Here is a 751-nt window from a genome sequence, read left to right on the forward strand (position 1 = left end):
CTATCGATCACCTAATTACTCAGGTTACCTTAAGGCAATAAAAGATGGATACTCTAAGGATTAATTATAAAGATCCAATAATTGCTACCGAGCAAACATTATTCGCAGGTTGACCGCCAAGATTATGAGTCAATCCAATTGAAGGATTTTTTAATTGTCTTTTATCAGCTCTACCTTGAAGCTGCAGATACATCTCATAAAGCATCCTTAAACCAGAAGCGCCAATTGGATGTCCAAAACATTTTAATCCGCCATCAATTTGACATGGAACTTGTCCATCAGCATCATAAAAACCATCCATAACATCTTTTACCGCCTGCCCTTCTTCGGAGATGAAAAGATCTTCCATTGTAACAAGCTCAGTAACAGAGAAACAATCATGTACTTCCATCATTGATACCTCTTCTCTTGGGTTTGTTATTCCAGCTTCAGCATAAGCCTTTTTCGCGGCAATCCTTACAGTATGAAAATATGATCCATCCCAAGTATTGTGATGTGACTCTAATCCATTGGATACAGATAATTGAAGGGCTTTAACGCTAATAAGATTATCTTTACCTAAACTTTTAGCTATTTCTGGTGTTGTTACGATAGCAGCAGCAGCACCATCAGAAACACCACAACAATCAAATAAACCAAGTGGTTCAGCAATCATAGGTGCATTTAATACTTGTTCTTCAGTAACTTCCTTTTGAAGGTGAGCTTTAGGGTTTTTTGCTCCGTTAGCATGACTTTTAACAGATACATGAGC

At 37.5% G+C, this 751-nt stretch overlaps 1 protein-coding gene across 1 annotated transcript; it reads right to left on the reverse strand.

Moving 5' to 3' along the window:
* Window positions 1-88: 88 nt before the first annotated feature.
* On the reverse strand, window positions 89-349 carry Pmar_PMAR009119 (conserved hypothetical protein; the record flags this gene model as incomplete). The annotated part of the gene is made up of 1 exon (XM_002777887.1): window positions 89-349. A coding segment is annotated over one exon (261 nt), but the record flags the coding sequence as incomplete, so codon positions are not given.
* Between the last annotated feature and the right edge of the window lie 402 nt (window positions 350-751).

The sequence above is a fragment of the Perkinsus marinus genome, assembly GCF_000006405.1.
Source record: "Perkinsus marinus ATCC 50983 genomic scaffold scf_1104296950834, whole genome shotgun sequence".
NCBI classification, from domain to species: Eukaryota; Perkinsozoa; order Perkinsida; family Perkinsidae; genus Perkinsus; species Perkinsus marinus.